We start from the raw sequence: 20,690 nt of genomic DNA on the forward strand, positions 1-20,690 counted from the left end.
TCACACCTAGTGAGCTGATGGGGGATATGGCCTTTGGCTCCTGTTTGGCCTGTTTTTCAAATATTCTTTCTTGAGTATGTAATAGGAAGAGGACTGTGGATATTAAATATCTCCCACAGCTATGGCAGACAGTTAATAGAGCTAAAACAGATGGGCACTTGGCCACCATATCCTTGAAACTCTGGAGCCATAGACTCACACATGCCCAAACCTCACTTTCCTACCCCTATCTTCTACCATCATGTTGTCATGGCTTCCTGAGATCTCTGGTTGTCCCCAGATACCTGTGGAGTTTCTGTGTGTTCCACTTGAGAGAGTACTGAGGTGTTTCTTCAGTTCTGTAGGCACTAGTTTGAGTTAAATATTCTTTCCTCCATTGCCTTCCCAGAAGCCTTTGAGGAAATGCCATAGCCTTGCTTATCGTAAACTGTGATCTCTCATTGTCTGTGCACTGAGTCTCTGTTGTGTGTCCTGCCCAGCTCCCAAAACCTGCTTCCTTGGCCACATCCTGCAATCGCTCTTTCTCTGATTATCTCTTACCCAGAGCCCCCTCTTCCTTCTGTTTCCTTTGGCTATGTTGGCACTGGGTTCTCTGCCTGGCAGTCCAGGGAGACTCTGGAGAATCCAGTCCAAGGAGAATCTTTTTCACCTGTTACCTTGCTCCTGACCTGGTGTCCCTAGTCCCACCCGCCACAGAACTGAGTGTTTTATTATTAGTCCCTCACTTACCCACTATCTCTCTGTCAGAGTACCTTGTGCCTCATGAATTATGTCCCTACTTGACTCCCTTACAAAGCTGCTCACACAGACTTGTGCCCAATGGTGAGAAGACAGAACTGAGCACTACATAGGAATATTCCTAGGGAGACAGCCATTTGAGACTTAGTATGCCACCTCAGTTGCTCCTTTTACTGGGGAGCAGATATGAAGGTTGCTGGTGACCAGCTGTTCAAGCGGGAGAACTGTACCAAGAGGGAGGAGTTCAATGCCCTGAGAAGTGTTATTCCCAGCATGAGAACAGACACAGGGAAAGAATCGAAACCAGCAGAAACTTTGCCCAAACATGGGGATAGCAGGGAAGAAGGCACCTCCGTGGTCACTTTGATCTTTCCAGGAAACAGTGACAAGAACTTGGTCAAAACGTCATCTGTGTCTCTTAACTAAATTAATTTCTGTTTCCAGGTTCAGACACAAACGCAGTACCTGTTGGTCCTCCACATCGCGCATGGGAGGACAACAGGAGTATCTCAAAATGAATGGCCGCAGCAGGAGACATGGCTGAGCCATTAAAGGCTAAGCTCACAACCAAAAGAAATATAAGTAACTGTTTTTCTTGTATTCCCCCAGATGTAAATATGTTAAGCTGATTGTTAAATTGCTTTAAAAATAAAATGTTGATAAATATATTAGTATCATTAAATTGCACTTAAAGAACAACTCTGGAAATGTGGACAAATTAGTGAGCAGGGAAACGGATACAGGGATAACAGGTCTACAGGTAAGAGTCCTATGTGTGGGTAAAAGGAAACCATCGAAACCCCCACTGGAGTGGAACTGGTGGATGCCCAGTGACAAGGCAACAGTCTAGGACCTCAGGCCCTCTTGTGCTTCCTCAAACGGGAGGATAAAGAGAAGGATGTGCTCAAAAGGAGCAGAGTGGACCCACCTGCCTAAACGACTCCTCCTCTGTGTCATCCAGTGCAGTGTTCTCATCAAAGTCAATCACGCGGCCATACATCTGGATGTTGTACTCATCCCATGTCACAGTACCATCGTTGTTCTTATCATATTCGAAACTGCTGTTTGGCTTCTTGCATAGCGTAATGCTTAAAAGACATCTGAATCCACTGACTGAGTTCATCTACGAGAATTTCCCAGAACACAAGAATATTTACAAGAATTCCAATCTGAGTGATAATTTTTAACTGTTTTTCAAAAAGTAATTTCAGTGTTCGAAAAACCAGAAAACTGGCCTAAGAGTATTGATAAAAATAAGGAGGTGGGGAGAGCCTGGTAGTCCAAGGACGTTGGAATTAACATGTCTCTTAAGAAGCATAGAGAATGCAATGGCTATTTATCTTACTATGCTTTAGAAAAATTTTATTATTTATAAAAGCTTTAAGTTTTTCTTTAACTTTTGAGTTTAAAATATGCATGTGCATATATACTTTACACACACACACACACACACACACACATAGTTTGTGCTTTTTTTGAGACAAGATCTTACCATGTACCTAGATTGGCCTAGAACTTACTACATAGACAAGACTGGCCTCAAACTCAGAATCCTCCTGCCTCTGCCTTCCAAGTGTTGGGATTGATTATAGTTGGGTCCATCACACCTTAATCAAGATGTGTTAGGAAACATGGTTTAAACTGTGAACAGTAGTCAGGCCCCTGAAGGCAGAGAAGTGCTGTTCTGGTAGAGTTCATTTAAGCATCATAGCATGTGGAAGAAATTTTAGCAAAGCAGTAATGATAATTTCTGCCTTTCCTGTATAACTGCCAGTATTTTCTTGGTACCTGAAGGCACAGAGAACAAGTTAAAACATTTCAAATGCCCATTTTCAGATTAACGATTTCTTCATAGAGGCAGCCATTACACTGCATTATAGAAGACAGGTGAGGCGGTTACAACGAATATTGGTGGGCAAGAGGAGCATGAGTATACATAAGCAATATGACTAAAGGAAAAAGAATGCCCAAGCCAGTAGTCTTCTGGAGGAATAGTTCCAGCAGAGCAAGCTTCTCCCCTGTATTGCCTCAAGACCAGGCCAGTATGGCAGGGCAGATGGCTATGTGCTCGAAGACAAGGAGCTGAGTTCTATCTGCAGAAGATCAAAGCCCAGAGAGGGAAATATGCAGTCCTTCATAGCTCGTGTGATAAAAGTGTTTGCCCTTTTATATGTAAACAAACAAACACAAACAAAAACAAGCAAGAACACTGCCTACACAGTAAAAACAAACAAACAAACAAAGCAAGAACCCTCCAAAGTCCACAGATCATGCCTTGCCTTTGATGTTTTCTTGAGATAAGATCTCATAAAGCCAGTGGGGATGGTATAGCGGGTTCTAGGGAGGGGAAACAGGGAAAGGGGATGATATCTGTATTGTAAATGAATAAAATATCCAATAAAAAAAAAAGATCTCATACAGTCTAGACTGGTCCTAAATTCATGATGTAGCAGAAATTGATCTTGAATTTCTCACCCTCCATCCTCCACCCCCCAAGTGTTGAGATTACAAGTGTGTATCACCACACCTGGGGTTGTGCAGTGCTGGGGATGGAACCAGGGCTTTGTGCATGCTGGGTAAGCACTCTACCAGCTGAGCTAAGCCCCAGACTCAGTATGGTTCTGCACCTTGGTGCATCTGTAAAATAGAAACAGAGTTACCAAGTTTGCTGGCTGTTTGTGAGAGTTTTAAAGGGTATGACTTGATTTAACAGTTTATTATGAGAGCAGAGAGCTCAGATGTAGTTGTTCATTCTTTACTCCAGGCACAGGAAACTGCATTTAACATTAGACAGGTCTTTTACTGGAGAATTACTGGTCCATTCACCCATCGGTCTAATGTGAATGCATCCACTCCCTTACTTATGTACATGCTGTGAGTGGCTACTGTGTGCTTGGGGCTGGCACAGTGAGGTGGTCTGTCAGAAGCTCACAGTCTGGCATGGGAGGCGTGGCCTGAGTACTGTGTGCTACACCTTCAGAAGTCAGGAAGTCAGTGTCTGGATGACACGGGACAGCCCTGGAGGTGAGACACAGATCGTAAAGACACTGAGAATGTTCTCCAGTGAAGCCCATCAGACTAGCTTCAGTTCCACCACCACGATGCAGTGGGCTGGTGACCCCTCTGGCCCACAGTGAAAGGAGCTCTTTCATTGAGACCCCTGATAAATGTCAGGCTTTGAATAAAAAGCTGTCTCAAGGACAAAGAACTCTGGACCCCAAGCTGTGCTGTGTGACTTCTGGCCTGTCACTCCCTCTCCCTGCACCTCAGCTTCTTAGTGCAATGAAGGATGCTCTCTGGTCCTGAAGGATAGGGGTTCTTACTGCAAGGAGCCATATCGCTCCTTGATCCCAGTGTGTGTTTCCTCCTTCCTCCCCCCTATAGAACTGCTGCACAGTGCTTGCTTTGGCAACACACATAAAGAATGTAAAATAATGAGTAGATGAGGATGGACCTTGTGCAAGATAGCCCACAAACTCATGAAACGTTCCATAGTTTAAAAATAATACATAAAAGAACTCTCTCTGTGTGTCTCTCTCTGTCTCTCTGTCTCTGTCTCTGTCTCTGTCTCTGTCTCTCTCTCTCTCTCTCTCTCTCTCTCACACACACACACACACACACACACACACACACACACACACACACATGCCTATCCTCTCTTATACACAGTGTACTGCTGGGCTGGCACCAACTCTCTCAGCAAATTGCTCCCAGGAGGAACATGAAATGAAACAAGCAACCAAAACACGCAAACAGTCCAAACAGAAGGCTGCTGCTCACCACTTTCCTGTCTGCAGCTGGCTCATTTGGCCAGCCTGGCTTTGTCCCGAGGAAGACTCATCTTTCAGTTAGCTGTGCCATGGCCTGGAGGTTCCATATGTCCAGATTCTCTGTTTGGAATTCTCTCTCCACAATATTTCAGAAAGAAGAGCCAACTTTGCAGTTTTCTCCAAATCTGCTTATTGCTTGAGGATCTGGGAGAGGCTGAGACAGGATGAGAAAATGGAAACCCAGCCGGACCCCATGGTTTCCATGCTGGACAGCTTCCCAACCTCAGCAGCGGAGGGAGGATGGAGAGGAGGACCCTGGGCACCTGCCTCCAGTGACTGGCTGTGTCACAGTGTAGAAGAGTGAAGGGCCACCTCCCACAGGTTCTCTTGCTCCTGTGTGTCTGGAGTCTGGCTATAGTCAGTGTCAAAGGGCTAATGGTGTGTGGATGCCTCCTCCTGGCCCTCTCAGCCTGGGCTCTCTCTTCTCTCTGTGAGGAAAACCAAGTCTCTCTCTCTCTCTCTCTCTCTCTCTCTCTCTCTCTCTGTGAAAACACTGGAGAGTTGATGATGTCATATGGGCCAAGAAGGACCTTGGAAGAGACAGAGAGAGCTTCTTTCTTACCCATTGCTGTAGGGAACCAAAAGGAAAAAAAATTGACACAAATCAGACAAGGTATCCTAGCTTCATTTCTGTTTCTGTGATAAAGTCTACTGATCAAACCTGGGAGAGAAAGGGGTTCCCCTGGCTTACAATTCCTGGTTACAGTCTGTCATGGCTGAGCAGTCACAGTGCAGGAACTTGAAGCCGCTACCTGAATTGAGTGGAGGGAAATAAATGTATGAGGAACTGCTGGCTTGTTTGGCTGACTTTCTTCTCTGTTATACAATTCAGGATTCCCAGCCTAGGGGATGATGCCGACCATGGTGGGCTGAGTCTTTCAATAACACATAGTAATTAAGACAACCCCCACCCAAACATATCCATAGGCCAACTTGATCTAGACAGTTCCTTAATTGTCTTCCCAGGTGACAGTTTGAAGCTAACCATTCCAAGAACCCACGACAGCGTGACTAGGTTGTTTTGGCTTTCTTGGACCATGCAAGTATTTGGATTATAAGGAAGGAGCACTAAGTGAGTCAAAGTTATGGACTCTGGATTCAGGTGGACTTACCCTGAACTGTGGGACCTTGAGTCAATGACTTAACGTCCCTCTCTAGTTTTAAAAAAATTTATTTTATGTAAATGAGTTCATATCTATACATATACTTTCTGTATATTAGTGGCATTGGATCTCATTACAGATGGTTGTAAGCCACCATGTAGTTGGTGGGAATTGAACTCAGGACCTCTGGAAGAGCAGTCAGTGCTCTTAACTGCTGAGCCATCTCTCCAGCCCAACATCTACTAACGTCAGGGTTTGCATGGGAATTAGGTGAGCTGCTGCCTACTGTACTGGAGTAGTGTAGGCTCAACGTGCAGCAAGCATTCACTGAATGGCTGATGGATTCTCACAATGATGAAAGGAGGGGAACCTGGGCTCCATTTTCTCTTCATCAGACAGAAAGAGAAAAGTAAGTGCAGGATGATCAGGGGCCAGAGGGCAGCTCTTCCCCCTCAAGGCTGCCCTTTTACCACCTCCCCAAGGCACGAAGGCTGATGTCTTTCTGGCCATAAGGCCATGTTAGGTAGCTGTTGCTGAGTTTGAGGCAGGGAGCCTAGGAGGTCAGATGAAACCCAGAGAGTGACAATGAATGGGGAAATGAGGGGGAAGAGACATTTTCTGGGTTCGGTCATAAGCAGGAAAAAGTCCATGAGTCTGTTTCTAGCTAAATGAACCTTGCCATCCCTCTATGCTCCCCAGTGTCCTCCTGTGTCCACCACGGGAAGGTGGTGGCAGGCACAGACAGGCCATGTGAGTAGGTCTAATACAGATATATCCAACCACCACCACCACCAAAGGTGGGGATATGGCTCAGTTGGCAGAGTGCTGATGTAGTGTGCAAGGAGCCCTGGATTTCGTTTCCAGCATTGTACAAGGCTGGGCACAGTGGGACACACTTACACCCCAGAAACTGGGAGGTAGAGGCAGGAGGATCTTAGAAGTTCAGGGTCCCAAGCCAATGAGCAGGGTGGGCTCCTGGGTAAAGGCATTGACGGGCATATAAGTCTGCAGTCGCTTCGGGACACAGTCTCTGTCTGTCTCTGTCTCTGTCTCTGTCTCTCTCTCTCTCTCTCTCTCTCTCTCTCTCTCTCTCTCTCTCTGTTCTATACATGTATGTAAGTGTGCTCCCTTATGTGTGCATGCATGGAGGAGAGAAGTCTATTTCTGTTGCTTTCTACAGTTTTTTTTTTGGGTTTTGAGACAGGGTTTCTCTGTCTCCCCCCAAAAAAAATTGTCTCCCTGGCTGTCCTGGAACTCACTCTGTAGACCATGCTGACCTCAAACTCAGTAATCTGCCTGCCTCTACCTCCTGAGTGCATGCATCACCACTACCCAGCTCTACCTGACTGTTTTGAGATAGAGTCTCTTACTGGACCTGCAAGTTGATGTCTTGGCTCGAGGGCTGGTCAGTAATTCCTTAGAACCTGCCTGTGTCTTCATATCTCCCTCTCTTAGGTGCTGGGTTGTAAGTATGCACTGCCATGCCAGCCTTTTATGTGAGTGCTGAGGATTTGAACTCAGGTCCTCATTCTTGCACAGCAAACATGCATCCACTGGGCCACCTCCCCAGTCCCACCTTCTTTATTTGTTTGCTTGATTGTTTTTCCTACCCTGTTTTTTGAGACAAGGCCACTGGTCTGTAACTCACTAAGTAGGTCAGGCAAGCTTGCCAGGGTACTCCAAGAATCCGCCTGTCTCTACCTGCTCAGTGCTGGGTCTACCACAGCCTGAACAGGGTTTCTTTATGTAGTCATGGATGTCCTGGAACTCACAGATGACCTGGCTTTTAAAATGTGGGCCCTAGGGGGATGAGACTGGGGTCCTTGTGTTTGCAAGGTGAGTACTTGAGCAGAGATTAGCTCTTCAGCTAATGTGGTCATTTCTGAGAGTAACTAACTCTGCTGGATTCACCAGTACTGAGGAGAGAGGGTACAGGTGTTCTTCCTTGAGAGGCCAAGGTGTAGCTGGTCTAAAAAGATTAATCCTGATAAAAGGACACTGGTGACACAGGTGTAGAAAGCTGTCAGGATGGACTCACACAACCAACCCAGGACTTTAGCCCCGCTGGGCAAATTCCTTACCATCTTCAGAAAGTGCAAATGTACTTACTGGGAACAATTGTGTGCCTGGGGTTTACAGGGAGATAGCCTCTGCACAAAACCTTCTGAGTGTACTAAGCCTCAATAGGTGTCACTTGCTATCACTGTCATACTCTTATTATCCTGGTTCAGAGAGGGGGTCTGTCCTCTGCAAACAGGCAGGGCCACACCCTTAAAAGTGGAGTAACAGGCAGGCTGTGGCTCCGGCAGGAGCACTGCCCTCAGTTCCTAGCACTGACTATTAAGATTACATTGTGTTTTTGGTTAGGCATGGTGTGGTACCACCTGTAATCCCATCACTGAAGAGGTTGAAGCTGGAGGATTACAAGTTCAAATCCAGCCCAGTCTACATCGTGAAATCACATCACAATAAACCCTAGTGTTGAGGCTGTAGGTCAGTGTTGGCGTTGTCAGCAGCTCAGCATGTGCGAAGGCCATGTTTGCAGTCAAACAAACAAACAAGCAAATAAAATATGAACAATTGGCATGGTGGTAGAAACTGAGGTGTGGGGGAGTGAGAATTTGTGGAGGTGGTAGCGGCTGCTGAGGGAGCCCTGTGGTAGGACTGATTGGGGTGAAGATGAATTTTCAGCTAAAGCCCTCTGAGCAAGTTCATAGAGGCCAGCGGGACTCCCTGTGACCTACTGAAGGGCTTCTGAGAAGTATAGCCACCTCACTTCCTGAGATTATCTGGTCACCTGTGACGAGTAGAGGAAGCAGCTGCCATTTTGAAGCTCTGTGGAGAAGAAGGAAGACTTTCTCTCTCTGACTGGATATGTGAGTTTCCACCCTGTCTAGAGAGCTCGGGTTCTGTATCTGTGAAACTGGAGGTGGGGCCTGAGGAGATGCTCAGTTTGTAAAATGCTTGCTGGACAAGCATGAGGACCTGAGTTTGGATTCCCAGCACACACATTCAAAAACTAAAAGCCTGGCATAGCAGTGTGTGCCTACAATCCCAGAACTGAGCAGACAGAGACAGGCTGGAGTCCACTGGTCTGCCAGTATAGCTGAATTGGTAAGCTCTGGGTTCAGTGAGAGATCCTGTCTCAAAATAAGGTGGAGAGTTATAGAAGAAGACACTTGATATCAACATCTAGGCTCTGCATATGTGCACACCCAAATGCCTAATATATATATATATATATATATATATATATATATATATATATATATACATAAACACACACACACACACACACACCATACATTCACACCCAGTAATAAGTAATAAAAACTTTGGAACAGAGTACTTGGTGTCTGAAATCTTTGATCTTCTGTGATCTCTGTAAACAAACCCCACCCAGTCTGACCTTACTAGTCAGGTTCCAAAGATATTGGTGGCATCGCTCCAGGCTTTTTATTTGGTCTGAGTTCACGTGGTGTTGGCTGGCGCTGACCCCCCCCCCCCCCAGTCTCGCCCACTTTAAGGCCTGAAAATTAACAAGGCAACTGGTGTCTCTGGTTCTGAATTTCAGAGCTAACATTTTTAAAAACCTCTTGAAATGTAAACAGACTCCAGACTGTTTAGTTATAGACTTCTTCTATAACTCCGCAGGCAGCCATATAGGGTTGGGAGGTGGAGGGGGGGGGTGGGGCACCTTAGCCTTGACTGGGTGGATGGAGAGAGAGTGCTGGCTCAGTCAGTCACCATCCACTCGATCACAGTCAAAACCCTTCACTCTGTAGCCTTGGCTTTATCGTGTGTGCAGCAGGGTAGCTGGCTCCTTCCAAGGCAGAAGGCCAGAGAACGTGCCATCCCAGTGGACAGGAGCTTGTTCATAGTCATACAGTCATCCTGGTTTTGTTTGATGTTGACCTTGGCCATTGAAAATCTTCATTTCCCAGCTTGGGACACCAGGCTCAGAATGCAGCAATGAATTTTCCAAAGCCATGCAGCTATGGTCAAGCCAGGGAATCCATGTCCCACCTCCTTGACTCCATGCGGGACACCACGCAGGCACGTGAGAATTAGACCTGCGCTCCTGTCTCTTAGGCCCAGGGAAGCCAGGCTCACTTTTGCAACGAGGAGCCCTCAAATCCTTCTTTGACATCTAGTGGTGTCAAAGCTCCTGACAAACAGGAGACCCCCTCCCCCCATCAGAGATGACCAATGCCCCGGAAAGGCAAGGCAGGGCAGTGTGACTGCTGACCACAGTCACCAGAAGGCCCCGATTCCAGTAGCTCTTCCAGAAGCAGAAACCCAGGCCTGTAATTTGCAGGCTGGACTTGGACCAAGAGCAATTCTACCACTGGATCAGCCACCCCATTGGTCCTGGCCTATTAATTCTTGGCTCCCTACATGGCAGATTTGCCTCCAGGCAGCAGTGCCCAGGAGCCTTTCTGCCTGCAGATGGGCCCCAAAGTCTCAACCCTGTCCCATCATGCTCTCCAGAGTGTCTCTGCCCAGAGGATCTAGGGCCCTCACTCTCTCCCCTCTCCCCTTAGTGTTGTCTGGCCTCCGCCATCAATTGCTAACCTCCCTGGCTCCCTCCTGCCAGCTGATTCATGCATTTCTTCTCCCCTAAAGGGCCTGGGCTGGGCTTGCTGCCATCCACTCTGACCATCTATACAGATAACTGCAGGGCACTTTCCCACAAAAAAAAAAAAAAAAAAAAAAAAATGGGAAAATGGCCCAGACATCAGAGAACTTGCCTCTTTCCTCGACCCTCTACTATTTTTCCAAAAAAGCCTGACAAAGCCAAACATAAGAGACTCTGAGAAAGAGGCAGAGCATCCTCCCTAGCTCCAGGGACTGCTTTGCTCTCACATAGGCTGAGATGCTGGTCCTCTCTTCTTGGATGGACCCCCAGAAGATGCTAAGGACTTAGGAACTACGGGAAGCTGTTTCTAAAGGCCTTGGCTCTGTCATCATTGTCTAGATGGTCAAGGCTGTGTGCCCTACAGGTGCCTCCCTCCCGGGTTCTCTTTATGCCTCCTTGTCCCCACCCTGAAAGCCAGACTTCCCTTTCAGAAATGCAAATCTGCTACAACTCCTGTGTGTGATCTTTGTCTCCCTACTCTCCTCAGATGGGCAGTCCTGTGCTTCCCCATTGCCTGGTAGGTCTATGCCGCCATCTTCTCCTGGACCTCATGCTGGCCCTGGCTGCTCCCACTGAGTCCTTCCCACCACAGGGTCCCTGCACACTGGCTATTCCCTCTGCCTGAAATGTTCCTCCCATCTGTCACCTGGGTGACAACCATCTGCTCATCTCCAGTCTTCAGCCTCTGGTGCCCCAATCTCTGCCCAGTCACGGTCCCCAGAGTCACAGAGCAATTGAGTGCTTGTCTGGGGAGATGACTGAAGTCTGTCTCCTCCTTGAGAACAGTGAGCTTAATGATTCTGGTGCTCCTATGTCCCCTGTACCTTGCACCCTGCATGGCTTCAGCCAGGTCACTAGGCAACATCTGTAGACCCAGGGAAGCAAGTGCAGTCTTTTCTCTGCCAAACTCCCATGGCCTCAGGTCTCCTGTTGGAAGTTTCCAGAGTTCCCAGGGGAAGACCAGGCAGAGTAGAGGTGCAGATGGTTTGTTCCCTGTAGAAGTATACAAAAGACATGTGTGTGTCTCCAAGCACATGGGCCATGCTAACTGTGTTGTGTGTGTTTTCCATGCCAGAACTCTCGCTGGTACTCATGCCCCCCCCCCACGCCCCCATCCCAGCCCTGGGTGCCAGTCACCAGCCTCGGATTGTTCATTGCACTGGCATAATGAAAACCACTGCTGGGAGAGAAAGCTTTTAAAACCCAGGTCTGAGGTCACAGGCCTAGGGTGGAATCCTGGGCTGTTCAGGTTTGTCACTAACTGAGTTTAATTTAGAGTCTCAGTTTTTCCTTCTTTAAAAAAAGAAGGCTGTCAGTTCCACTGTGAGTGAATTGGATGTAAAGTGTATGTAATGCACTTAGCTCTGCGCATGTACAAATTCAACTGACAGTGGCCGTTAGCATGGCTAAAAACCAGGTTTGACTCTCCTGTGAGCGGTGCTCTGGGTCATGTCCCAGATCCAGCTTCATCAAGAAACCAAGACTTTCTGTGTCTCTGAGAAGCAAGCTCACTCCTCAAAGCCAACTAGGAAAGCAATAAAGCTCAAGGAAGGTTTATTTGTCAATGTGTGTGTATGTGTATACATGTGTGTACATGTGTGTGTGAGTGTGTGTGCATGTGTATGAGTGTGTGTGTGCATGTGTGTGTGTATACATGTATGTACATGTGTGTGCATGTGTGTGCGTGTGTGCATGTGTGTGAGTGTGTATACATGTGTGTAGGTGTGTGTATGTGTGTGAGTGTGTGTGTGTGTGTGTGTGTGTGAGAGAGAGAGAGAGAGAGAGAGAGAGAGAGAGAGAGAGAGAGAGAGAGAATGTGTAATCCAGAAAACAATCTCTCATATCATTCTTCAGGAGCTGTCTGTTTTGTTTTTGAGACAGTGTCTCTTCCGGGCCTGGACCATGCTGACTGAGCTAGGCTGGTTGGTCTTTCCTTCCCCAGTTCTAAGATTACAAGCACACACAACCTTGAGAAGCTTTTTAAAATATTAGTGCTGGGGCTCGAATCCTATTCCTCAAGCTTGCATGGAAAAAGATTTATTGATTGTGCCACACTCTCCCCATGAGCTGAGCTTAATAAAGACTGTGTGTCAAGTGAAAGGCTACATATGACATTTCAGCAAAACAATAAGAGCCCATAGACACCATGTTCCCTCTCTGCACCCTGCCTCTGCAGTACAGTTATTTCACCTTTCCTCAGATGGTCTTAACTATTTCCCTAGGAGTTCAGGTCTGGCCTAAACTGACTGTGCGTGTGTAATGTCCATGCATGTGTAGGTGTATGTTCACATGTATGTGGTGCATCTGTGTATCCAGAAGCAGGTGCACATGTGTGAACATGCATGTGGAGGCCAGAGGTTGACTGGGGGTCTTCCTTAACCACTTTCCTCTTTGTCTACTGAGGCCACATCTCTGGCTAAGCCCAGAGCTTGCTGATTCTGCTAGCCTAGCCAGCCCACTTGTCAGGGACCTTTCTACCTCCTGAGTGCTGGGATTACAGGCAGCCTGCTGCACACTTGGCTTTGATGTGGGTTCTGGGATCCACACTCTGATAGTCATGTCTGCATGTAAGTGCCTGATATACGGAGCCACCTCCCTCTCCAGGAGTCCCTGTCCTTTTCATTATAGTTATTAAAAGGCTATTATGTGTTTTGTGTGGCTGGGTGTTTTGTGTGCGTGTATGTCTGTGCACAGTGCTTGCAGAGGTCTGAGAGGGGGTCGGATCCTCTGGACCTGGAGTTACAGACAGTTGTGAGCTGCCATGCAGGTGCTGGGAATGGAACTCGGATCCTAAGGAAGAGCAGCCAGGGCTCTAACCACTGAACCATCTCTCCAGCCCCCGGCGGCCACATCTTAATGGGAGTTTTCTTTCTGGGGCTCTTGTCTGCTCCTCAAGCTGGCTGCTGGCCATAGCTTTTCTTTCTGGATATACAGGGTACTGCTGCTGAGAAGAAAAGATGGAACTAAAACTTTCTCCAGTTTCTAATGGAATTCAAAGCCCCTTCTCCTGCAGGGAGAGTCGAAGATCCTCACAGGCTGGGCTGAACTGTGTTCTCATCACTCAGCAGCTCTGGGAAAAGCTCCTCACTCCTCTCCTCAGAAGAGGGTTTAAGGAAACCCTCACCTCCTTCCTTTACAAAAACCCTCCCCACGGGGCCTGATGGCCCATGCCATTAATCCCAGCACTGGGGAGACAAAGGCAGGCAGATCTCCATGAGTTTGAGGCCGGCCTGCTCTAGTGAGCGAGTTCCAGGATAGCCAGAGCTACAAGGAGAAACCCTGTCTCAGGGGGAAAAAAAAAACAAACAAACAAAAAGTGTAAAACAAAAAACGAAACAAAACGAAAAAAAAACCCTCTTTAATTTATTCTGGAGTTCCACCTTCTCACTAACTCTGCACCATGCTTCTGTCTTTGTTCTTCGCTGTCTGTCTGGCTGTCTGGCTGGCTGTGATTTTATTGTCATAGGCCCTTTTTAAACCACAGCTCATGAGATTACACAGAACCTCTATTCAGGTCCCTCTGCTGTCCCCTCCTTGCCTCCTTCTGGTCAGGCTACAGCTGGCCACGCCCACTGGCCTAGGAGCTCTGACATCCCTGCTCTCAGAATGAGATGTGAGAACCTCTCTCCCATCCCAAGAGCTGTTAAAAGTACATATCCTGTGCTTCTTCCAAGTTCCCCGGACAAGTGACCTGTGGAGGCAGGGGATTTCCAGTGAACAGCTAGCATCTCAAAACTAGGGTGCACCAGGAAACTCAGGGACTGTGTTCCACTCTGGTGCTCTGACTCCGACAATGGACTTGGCTAGCAAAGAACAGAACTGTTAATGTGAGGAGAAGTAGGTTTGATTTGGTTTAGTTTTGGTTTCTTTGGTGAAAAGAAGCTTTTCACCAGATAATAATGTCCCAATTCTCATGCCCTCAGAGCATCCTATCTGGAGCCACTGGGGTTGAACTTAGACTTGTTACTTAGCCATACTATACACTTATTAGTATTTGCTGAGGGCCCATCCTGTGCCAATAGCAGGGACTATGTCAATGAACAAAGCATGGGGCTTGCTTCCTCACCAAAAAGGAATGCTCCCACAAGGACAGAGAAAAAAAGAAAGGAGACACCAGGGTGGAGAGATGGCGCAGCAGTTAAGAGCACTGACTGCCCTTCAAGAGGTCCTGAGTTCAATTCCCAGCAACCAAATGGTGGCTCACAACCATCTGTAATGGGATCTGATGCCCTCTTCTGGTATGTCTGAAGAGAGAAGCAGTGTATTCATATACATAAAATTAAAAAAGAAAAGAAAAGAGACACATCAGAGGAAAATGGTAACCCTCTTTGCAGGACATGGGGTAGTCATAAAATGCAATATAATAAAGTATTGATATTAACAAAGAGGTGGCCCATGAGAAGCTCCCGGGGGAGGCTCAGAGTGGAGAACAGATATTGGGGGGGGAGGGTGGAAAATCATGGGGTTTGGGCCAGCAACAGGCTAGATGCTGTGGCAGGCTAGAGGTACTTTGTGCAGTATCTCAGTAGCCTGTAGACTGGGAATCACGGAAACTGGGGAAACGTCAGAGGAGGTGAACATGAGAATGTGGCGGGGAGCCTGATGCCTGGAAAGTGTTCTATAAAGTTGGGTCCAGTCCAGACGATCTGAGTGGGCTGGGAAGCCTCTGAGGAGATACCATGTAGGTTTGGCTCATCTTCTTTTAGCCCTGGTTGGCTTGGAACTCACCATATAGACCAGGCTGGCATTGAACTCATAGAGATCTGCCTGCCTCTGCCTCCCAATTTTTAAAAATCATATGTATATGTGTGTGTGAGTATGGGGGTGTGTGCACACAGTTGCAGGGTTTTGAGAAGGCCAGAGAGGATATTGGCCTCCCTGAAGCTGGAGTTATAGTCAGTTGTGGATGGCTGTCTGTGGGTGCTAGGACCAAACCTGGGTCCTCTGCAAGAGCAATAAACACTTTGAACTGCCGAGCCATCTATCTAGCTCCTTGGCTCATCTTGATTTGGTGAACATCTCCTGTGCATGGATACCATCCCCTGTCCAGACAAATGGGACATAGCAGAGTGCAGGGCCTGGCTCCAGGGCCCATGGGAGGCACAAATGAGTCATGAGATCTGAAGCTCATGTGGGGGAAAGGGATGTCATACACATTTGAAGACACAGATCCACATGTGAATCCCCCCTCACTCACACGTACACTCAAGACTCCTGCACACATGGTCACCTCCTTCCTAGGGTGCACTAAGACTGTCAGGCATGTGTCAAAGGGCAGGGCAATAGTGGCCATGGTGTCTACAAGAGATGTCTGGAGCCTGGAGGCCAAAAGAGAGATGAGCAGTCAAACAACCGAGTGAATGGCTCACAGACCTCCTCCTAGCCCAGCTGGTGGCTTCCAGTCATGAATGGAAGCTCATCATGGTACCTCAGCAACAGCAGCAGCCACAGAACAGGGAGCATGTCCAGTGGCCTTTGGCCTCCTCAAGACTACAAAACACATTTTTGAGGTTAGTTTTTTCTTTTATTCCAGGAAGTCATTTTTTTTTTAACCAAAGCAACAGAGTTTGAGGATGTGTCATTTCATACAATCATGGTTTCTGCACATTATATTTCTGCAGTCAAATCTTTCCCTCCTCAAGTAAACATTCAGCTTGCATTCTCTCCACGCCAGGCACTTCTCTGGCTGCTGAGAATCCAGTGGGATTCCAGATGAGTCCAGCCTCCCTGGGGCTTATACCCAACATGGGCTCAAGTCCAGGGAGCAGAGGCTTGCCCAGTAGGGCTGTGATCCCTTTATTGAGCCTCGTGTGGGGTTTTCCAGATGTACTGGTTTCCCGAGTGTCTGTCACCACTTAAGAACATGATGTGATAACTGCCTGGTCCTCACAGCCCCCAGCGCATTGAGCTGTACAGCAGAGACCTGCATCCAGCTCTGTCGCCTTTGCAGTTGGTTGCATTTGCTTTCCCTGCCTCCCTAGGACAGAGACCTTTGATCAGGTTGTCCTTGCTCTCCCGACAGTGAGCTGGGGAAGAGACAGACCCCACCACTCTGATTCTTTTGCTGTGGTTCTCACACTATGGCCTCCTGTCTGCCTTCCCCTGGGATTTTCTGTCCATGCAGCTTCATGTGACATTCTGCTGTGGTAGTTGTGTGCTGGGCAGGATGCCGGGCTGCTGGGCAGGATGCTGGGCTCTAGGTCACAAAAATGAATGAACCAGCAGGCTCAGAGTTGCTGATGGGATTGATGACTAACAGAACCAGAAAGCTAAGCTGGGGAGAGACAGACATGGGTAGTTTGATGAAGTCAGGGCATGACCTGAAGAAGACCAAGGTTGGGTAATTCACACTGACCGGGAGGTGAGCCCAGAGAGCTTCCTAAGACAGCTCCATTGGGCCCACTGTGGTGTTGCAGGTCCTAAAACATAGTAGACATGTATGAAAGGGACAGTAAATGAGTGACTATTTAAAGCAAGGCTGAGTCGTTTGCCTGTTGACGAGCATTTTATTCATTGAACCATCTCTCCAGGCCTCTCCCTGCTTCAGGAGCAGCTCACGTGTGTGTGTGTGTGTGTGTGTGTGTGTGTGTGTGTGTGTGTATCTGTCTGTCTTCTGTCTGTCTGTCTGTCCATGAGGTTTATGGCTCTGCTCAGCATGGCTGTGTATCACCTTCAAACCCAATGTTCATCTCCTAGAAAGAGAACTCTTGAGACTTGCCTCTTCCCATCCCATCAGTCTGCCTCCCCCTGCAAAGCTGGTGCTGATGCAGGGCCCACGTACATCTGAACCTTTCCCTACCAGAAGTAAGAATCGAATATCCAGCTTGGTGTGGTGGCACACACCTTTAATCCCAGCACTCTGGGCAGAGGCAGGCAGCTTGATCTACAGTAGTGAGTTTCAAGATAGCCAGAACTACATAGTGAGAACCTGTCTTGAAAAAATAAACTACATATATAGTTCTTCTCATGTACACATGACTACATACCTATACATGTACATAATACGTGACAGCATGCATGTGAGGTCATTTACCACTCCACTTTTGAGAAACACATTGTTTCACTTGCAAATGTTTTCATTTTTCTAAAAGTGACACCACATTCCTCCACATTCCTTGTAAATTTCTGTAACCAATAAGTCAGTGGAGTTTATTCTGTAAAGAATGTTAAGATATGCTCAAGGTTTAAAAATCAACTCCACAGGACCTCCTTACAAATGACCAAAGAAGAAACATCACAGAACTACATTATTTAAAATTCAAGCCTCATTTATGATAAAATCAGCTCAGAATGGCCTCTGGAATGTGAGAAATATCGGCCGCAGAAAACCAATAGCCACTTCACATTGGAAGATGCAAGTCCCCACCCTCCCCCACCCTCCCCCACCCCTACCCCTCTTAGGGGGGAACAGAGCAAGGCTGTCCACTAATCACCAGCAAGGCAGAAAAGACAAGCATTAGAAGATGAAGCCAAGCGCTAGCATCGGATGGTGGTTGGCTGTACACAAGACCCCCCACACACAACAGCTCCCTACAGAGACCCCAAGAAATAAAGCTCAGAACTTACAAGTGAGTCCCAGGAGGCGACACGGTATCAGATAAACAACAACAACAACAAAAAATTGACTGTGTTTCCATATACTAGGAAAAAAACACACTGAAATAAAAGCCAGTAGCATTTACTGTCACTCATAGACATCATGATGGGTATACATCACAAAAACAGGCACAGGAAAGACTACTATGTAGCTAGTCTTCTGCGTACCTGGCTGGAGTTAACACGAATTTAGCTTTTCTGAGTGGTTGTGAATATCTCTACAAAACACTTAGGAAAGGAACCAAGGAGTTGAATTTATCAAGAGATATATGTTTGTGGATTGGAAGACTCAGTATCCCCTTAAATCAATGTGCTTAAGATTACACCTAAAATCTATTCAAGTGCCAGGAAGATATTTTATAGACACAGACAAGATTGCTTTTAAAAAGCTTTTATGTTGACTGGAGAAAAGACTGAGACTGCTTCGCAAAGGACTTATAAGTGGTTCCTAGACCCAAGTCAGGCGCTCACACCTAAGGTTCCGAGGGATCTAACACCCTCTTTTTGGCTTCTGCTGGTACCTACACTCAAGTACAGAGACCTACACACAGACACACACACAGACACACACACACACACACACACACACACACACATACACACACACACACACACACACACACACACACACACACAATTAAAAACCATAAGTAAATCTTTAAAAATTCCATAGAACAGTAAAGGCATCAGAATGCCTAAAGGAGTTTGAAAAGAAAACTAACTTGGAAGTTCACCGAAGTTCAAGACTCATTCATTTGACTATGGAGCCATAGTGGCCAACAGTGTGGAGGAACTTACTGGCAGGAGGGTCAAAGGTCACATAGGTCAGAGTTCACATGGCAAAAAAAGGCAGCTCAGAAGCAAACCCATGCAGATAGGCCCAACTGATTTTTGAGAAAGATACAAAAGTAATTTGTGGAGAACAGGAGACAGCCTGTTCAGTAAATGGTGCCAGAGGGGTGAGTATCCAGTGGGGGGGCTTTTATATAAACCTCACACCTGACATAAAATCACAGACTCCACGTGAGGCGTCAACATGTTTAGCAAGAAGGACAGGGGAAAATCTTTGTGGTCTAGGGCTGACGGGGGGTTCTTGAACTCAACACCAGAAGCATGACCCATAAAAGGAAAAATGTACAAGTTTGACCTCATCTGAATTAAAAACGTTTGCTCTGAAAAACCCTCTGCTAAGTGGATGAAAAACAAAGCAGAGACAGAGAGAAAAACAGTGCATACCATGGGGCTGACTGGGGCTGGAACACAGACCGGAGTTTAAATGCATCCGTAAGAAGAAAAGTAGCCAGTTAGGAAAGGAGGAAAAATGTGCACAGACATTTCACCCAGAGGTCACCTAGGTGACGAGCCAGCCCACACTGGGATGTCCCTCCCATCAACCATGATGAAAATGCACACTGAAGCTACCAGAGGAATGACCACACAACCGGCAGATTGGTGCCAGTTTAACAATAGTGTCCGGGCAGTGCGAGTCTATCTGGTAAAAATGACCTGGGAGGGCTGGAGAGCTCAGAGAGTGCGCTGGCCTGGCATGCACTAAGCCCTGGCTCAGTAGCACCACGTGGGGGTGGGCACCGGTGTGTCAGCAGTTAGGAGGTGGAGACAGGCTGGTCAGACGTGCATGGGTTGTATAGTGAGTGTGAGGATAGTCTTGGTTTCATAGGATTCTGTCAGAAATGGGGAAGGGGGAGAGAAGAGAGAGGAGAAGGAGGGGGAAGAGAAGGACAGGAAAGAAAAGGGAAGGGAAGGGAGGGGAGGGGAGGGGAGGGGAGGGGAGGGGAGGGGAGGGGAGGGGAGGGGAGGGGAAGGGAAGGGAAGGGAAGGGAAGGGAAGGGAAGGGAAGGGAAGGGAAGGGAAGGGAAGGGAAGGGAAGGGAAGGGAAGGGAAGGGAAGGGAAGAAGAAGAATACAGGAACTCTGCCCTGAAATACAGGATCAGAGTTTCTTTAAAAGCTAAACAGGCATCTAATATATGTGCCAGCAGTTCATCACACTCCTGGACATTTATCCCAGAGAAACGAAGCCTTTCACTCAAGAGCTGTATGTGAATATTTACTACAGTTTTATTTGTAATAGCTCTGAACTAGAAATGGCCTAGACATCCTCTGTTAGGAGCAAGGTTAAGTAAACTGTGGTACCTCCATGACATGGATTACTACTTAGCCACGAAAAAGAAGTAAGCATGGTGACCTGAGACAAGTGGCTGAATCTCCGGAGAGTGATGTTGAGTGGAAGAAGTCAATACACTTGTCAATACAGAAGGTGATACACGGAACAGTTCAATTTACATCATTCTTCATATGACAGAGAATAGAAATGGGTACCATCTGGGGATAATGGAAACAAGAAAGGAGATGGCATGTCTATAAAGGGCATCGTGTGAGATTCTTGCAGATGGACCTATTCTATATCTTGACTATACAATGCCAGAATCCTGCTTGTGATGTCCTACTGTGATTATACAGGAGGGTAGCAATGATGTCCTACTGTGATTATACAGGATGGTAGCTGTGATGTCCTACTGTGATTATACAGGATGGTAGCTGTGATGTCCTACTGTGATTATACAGGATGGTAGCAGTGATGTCCTACTGTGATTATACAGGATGGTAGCTGTGATGTCCTACTGTGATTATACAGGAAGGTAGTTGTGATGTCCTACTGTGATTATACAGGATGGTAGCAGTGATGTGCTACTGTGATTATACAGGATGGTAGCTGTGATGTCCTACTGTGATTATACAGGATGGTAGCTGTGATGTCCTACTGT

The 20,690-nt window shown here is 47.1% G+C and overlaps 1 protein-coding gene across 1 annotated transcript in view; it reads left to right on the top strand.

Moving 5' to 3' along the window:
• The window catches only part of LOC143439381 (uncharacterized), a 52,014-nt gene extending 50,615 nt beyond the window's left edge, over nucleotides 1-1,399 (top strand). The window contains exon 29 of the mRNA XM_076925710.1: nucleotides 1,183-1,399. Coding sequence (XP_076781825.1) covers nucleotides 1,183-1,256 — 74 coding nt within the window. The 3' untranslated portion in view covers nucleotides 1,257-1,399. The remainder of the gene's footprint in view (nucleotides 1-1,182) is intronic.
• Nucleotides 1,400-20,690: the final 19,291 nt, after the last annotated feature.

The sequence above is a fragment of the Arvicanthis niloticus genome, chromosome 26 (assembly GCF_011762505.2).
Source record: "Arvicanthis niloticus isolate mArvNil1 chromosome 26, mArvNil1.pat.X, whole genome shotgun sequence".
Taxonomy (NCBI): domain Eukaryota; kingdom Metazoa; phylum Chordata; class Mammalia; order Rodentia; family Muridae; genus Arvicanthis; species Arvicanthis niloticus.